This window comes from Notothenia coriiceps, unplaced genomic scaffold, assembly GCF_000735185.1.
Source record: "Notothenia coriiceps isolate Sejong01 unplaced genomic scaffold, NC01 NC01_scaffold00006306, whole genome shotgun sequence".
Taxonomy (NCBI): domain Eukaryota; kingdom Metazoa; phylum Chordata; class Actinopteri; order Perciformes; family Nototheniidae; genus Notothenia; species Notothenia coriiceps.
In genome coordinates, this window is record NW_011339007.1 from 818 (window position 1) to 5,734 (window position 4,917).

General features: G+C 43.6%; 1 protein-coding gene across 1 annotated transcript; it reads left to right on the forward strand.

Moving 5' to 3' along the window:
* Window positions 1–414: 414 nt before the first annotated feature.
* Window positions 415–4,442, forward strand: LOC104943591 (dynein heavy chain 9, axonemal-like; the record flags this gene model as incomplete). The annotated part of the gene is made up of 7 exons (XM_010769039.1): window positions 415–648; window positions 2,236–2,403; window positions 2,674–2,790; window positions 2,873–3,023; window positions 3,214–3,376; window positions 3,484–3,552; window positions 4,306–4,442. Coding segments are annotated over 7 exons (951 nt in total), but the record flags the coding sequence as incomplete, so codon positions are not given.
* Between the last annotated feature and the right edge of the window lie 475 nt (window positions 4,443–4,917).

Here is a 4,917-nt window from a genome sequence, read left to right on the forward strand (position 1 = left end):
ATATACTTTAGTTGATCTAAAATATTGATGTGTTCAAATGCTCTTCAAAACACAACTGAAAGTCCATGAAAGTTGTCTTTCTGTATTTGTGAATGAAGTGCCATCTCCTGGTTAAAACCTGAAATTGAAAATCTGGCAACGCCCTCTTGGAAAATAGTGGGAGGGCTTAACATTCCTCTATAGCCTACTGGTCTTAGGCAGGTCGTAGGTAGGAAGCTGTAAGCGGGAGTCTGCAATTAGGTGCTACATCTGTACTGCCTCTATGGTTCCTAATGTAAACACCACCCAAAGTGTTAAATATGCAGTTGATAGTTTCATACATGCTATGAGCCAGCTGCCGTGTAAGTAAAATGGGGAGGAGAATCCATCTGTTACTATAGCAACAACTATGCTGTTACTGCTCTCCAAATCCAGGCTCGGGTGTATCTGGTCCCAGAGGAGGTTCTGAGAGGAGAGCTTTCAGAGGGTCTCATGAAGGTGCAGACCACCCTGGAGACCCTGCAGCTCTTCAGGAGCACGTACGACGAGCGCAGGGCCAATCTGAGCCGGTACCAGAGGAACGGGGTCCCTGTGAGGCCCTGGGACTTCTCGCCACTATTGGTCTTCTCTGGACTTGACTGCTTTATTAACAGAGTTAGGAGCATTAAGGTGAGGATGGAAATGTTATCCATTATTTATAAGTTGACATATACTGTACCTGAAATCTGCCCCTGTGTGAGATGACAAAATAAAACGGCCTTTGGTAAAAGACCAGGGGCCTCATTTATAAAGCTTTGCGTAGGATTCATGTGGGAAGGTGGCTTACGTAGGACAAAGCAAATAAATATGCACAAAAATATTCCGATTTATAAAACACTGCGCACGTACGTCCTACGCCGGTTTCCCTTTATAACTCACACTCAACTTGAAATGCGGCGCAGCTTTTGCGGGCTTCACGCAACGCCCATATTTGCCTATAAATAGTCAAAGAAACGCCCCGTATTAATATTCATTCTGACTGACTGCATGAAGAAGATCGCAGGAAATGACGACAGAACAGCTAAAAAAAACATCTCACACCGTGTCAGATTTTGGTTATTTTGGGGTGGTTGAGATAAATCACATTGTTTGGTGGATGCAGTTTGAACCAGAGTAGCAGCATGGGGGTCGGATCGTCACCAAAATAAAAATAAATAAATAAGTGGTCCGAAAAAGGTTAATGACAAAAGAAATACACATAAGCTTCCTCAGGCAGTGTGTTTGTACCGGGGACAGGAGACCCCCCCTTGATGAGAAACTCTAAGAAATGATCGGGGAATCCCTCCGGAGTGGAGTCATGACGACTTGATCTGAATTATTTTCGTGGTTTGTGTCCCAGCTGTCAATCAGCTGTGCGCAGCGTCTCCACTGCAGCCCGTGCATTCCAACCCCCCGCAGCAACTCTATATCCACCAGTTAAAGGAAATACAACTAATGTGTTGTGTTATATTAGCTGTACAATTTACCACATATGCTGCTCTTAGTTTCCATACCTCCTGTGTTTTACGAGCGACTTATCAAGTAGGCGGCGAATGGCATAAAACCCGATTAAACATGATAGTATATAAAACCATGCTCGTATCTACAACCTATAGAAATGCAAAACGGCGTCAGTTTAGACGTAATGCTGTCCTTCTGTTTACCGCATCATTTCTTTTTATTTTATATATTTATTTGATAGGGACAGTGCACATTGATTGACATTACTGTCAAGCTAGCCAACAGGCTAACTATTTTTCGTCTGTAGTCCCATTTATGAGAATACATTTCTTAACAAGAGAACATAATCGAGGGGTGATCAATAACATTTATTTATATATTTTGTGTGCACTGAGGAGTCTCAAACAGGCGTTTGTTTAATCATTTTAAGATTGGCTTTAATCAATTTTAGAAAATTAATTCTTCGTATATGATACATGAGAGGTAATATTTTTATTTATGGTATTTTTCCACATATTTCTCTCCATTCTTCCTTCTGCCAACGGTGTCGCAGTTTCTCGTCTCTCCCGTTTTTGTGCGTACCGCGTACGCATGGGTCAGAGTTTGCGTGGAGGACCGGACATTTTCCCGTCAAGTTGTTTTTTATAACTCGCAAAGATTGCTTAGAAATTGGCGTACGCCATCTTTTGAGCGTACGCACCGTTTATAAATGAGGCCCCAGAACCTTATGCAGCTTAGCTTGACTGCCTTCTATTTTCCATTCCTTCTCCCATACAGGACATCCTGTTGACAGCTGTGGACCTGCTGAAGCTAGACAAGTTAGAGATTGGAGGAGTCCGGGGCCGGGCCCTCAGCCAGCAGGTCCAGGTGCTTCACCGGGGGTTTGTGGAAACGTTCAAACTGTTCACAGAGAAGCCCTACCACTGCCTGGACCTCAACAACAAGGTATGCAGCATAATAATTACAGGATCCATGATGCTTTTGTCCACTTGCATTCTGGGAAAAATAAGCCCTACATTTGTAGAAAACATTTGTTTATTTCGCAAAAGGACAAGTTATTTTTTTCACTTCAGCATTTATGAGTCTCTGCTCCAATGAAATGACGTATTGCTTGCATCAAGTTGCTTAAGCTAGATGCTCCTGAGTTTTAGCAAGAGAAGAAAGGACCTGTGAGCCAGTGAAATGTGAAAGGCTGCTGGCCTATCTGCTTTGCAGGAGTATGAAGAAGATCTGAGGGAGTTCAAACTCAAGGTGGATGACACAGACAGACAAGTAGGAGCCATCTTCTGTCAGGCCTTTGAGGAAACCTCTGGACTTGAGCACGCCTTCAAGGTCTGAGAAATGAATCTCTCTCTCTGCTTCTCTCCCACACATCTTCATTCACACACTTAGTTCACCTTTCTGACGTCCGCAGGTTCTGGATATGTTTGGAGGCTTGCTGGAGCGCCCGTGGGTTGCCACAGATGCTCTGGAAAGATTCCCTCTGCTGGTCTCCATGTTTGACAAGGAGCTGGACTGCTGTACACGCCTTTACAAGAAACACATCCAAACTGCAGAGGAGCGGGGTGAGATCTGCAACAATGTCTGCATTTTGTACGATTTGGTTTAGGCATAAATCAACCTTTATATAGTTGAGATTAGGTAACTGCTGTTGTTGTTCTGCAACTTGTGATGGTTTTGATGTGAAGCCCCCATTTTGGAAGTTGTAGGAATGGGTGGAATCGCTGTCCTTTTACTTTTGTTGCATCCTTCTAGAGCTGGACAACCTACTCGTTATCAGTCAATCATTCTTGACCTCCTCAGGTTGGGCTCCAGTGAATAGGAATATGCCAGCAGTAGCTGGCAGACTGAGATGGGCCCAGGAGCTTCAGCTGCGCATCCTGACCCCCTTCTCCAAGTTCAGACACCTCTCCTACCCGTGAGTCTGCAACACATCACATCAAAAAAGAATATTGGAGTTGTTCTGTCGCTGTAAAGTCATTTCTTCATGAACTGTTTTAAAGGCCTCATACATGTTCTCTTCAGGTGCCTGGAGTCTGCAGAGGGAGCCAGGGTCATCCACAAGTATGAGGAGCTGACGCAACTGCTGAACAGGTGTGTGTGTGTGAATCTTATTTTTTTCCACTAAATGTCCTTATAGTCAGATGCATTACTAATTAAAAAGAACAGAAAGGGACATGAAACTGAATATACGGTGGTATAAGAGAAGTAATATTGTAAAAGCCAGCAGATATCAGGTCTGTGTTTTTTTTGCTCTGTCATTTCACAGCAGCACTGTTTTTCTAATTGAACAGTTGGGATTGTTTTAGTATAGTGTACAACACATATGAAGCAGCCCCTGTGGAACATCATGCAGCTCCAGGCACAATGTATGTTCTCATTACTGTGGCGCTGCTCTGCACATTATTTCACAAAGCACATACTCCCATAAACTCAGTCCCTGCTCACTGATGCCCAGTGAGGAATGGCTTCCTAGACCATCCACCATCATAACCTGCAAGATAAAGCCCCCACTGTTGGGTCATAATCATAATCTGTGTTCAAGATGCATGAGAGTCAGAGAGAGACTTCACATGTCCATACAGTATGACCTCACACATAGACTCCAGACACTTTGAATACAACTGGATATTGGAAGTAATTTAAGAATCCCTAGAGTCATTGTCATTTTTCTTCATAACCTCACTATGTTGTTGAAATTGGACTATCCAATCTTCAATCAATCAATCAATTATTATTTATATAGCCCAATATCACAAATGTTACATTTGTCTCAGTGGACTTCACAGTTTTGACAGAATATCAATATGACAATAAGACACCCTCTGTCCTTGGACCCTCACATAGGAAAGACTTCCAAAGAAACCCCACAGTTAATGGGGGAAAAATGGAATAAACCTCGAGGAGAGCATCAGAGGAGGGATCCCTCTCCCAGGATGGACAGACGTGCAATAGATGCCATGTCTAAATTGAAGAGATAATACATTTTACAGCATAGGTAGACCAAATGTTTGGAAATGCATGTGTCAGATGAATCCACGAGGATGTCAACAATCCTGTGGGAGCCATCAGAGAAATAGTAGGATGAGAGTCAGGCAGGACCGCAGCCACAACTCGAAATCCAGGACTCAGGATGCAGGACTCAGGACTCAGGATGCAGGACTCAGGATCCAGGACCACAGCAGGACCACAGCAACAATATCAGCCATGACTCCGGATCCCGGCGTATATAGACACCAAAAAGAAAGAAAATGTGGGGAAGCTGGGTTATTCGGAACATGAGAGTACACAGGTACAGACAGAGAGAAGGAAGAAGTAAGATGTCCCCCGACAAACTAAGCCTATAGCAGCAAAACTAGGGGCTGAATCTAATCAGCCCTAACTATAAGCTTTATCAAAAAGGAAGGTCTTAAGCACACTCTTAAAAACGGATAGGGTGTCTGCCGCCCGAACACAAAC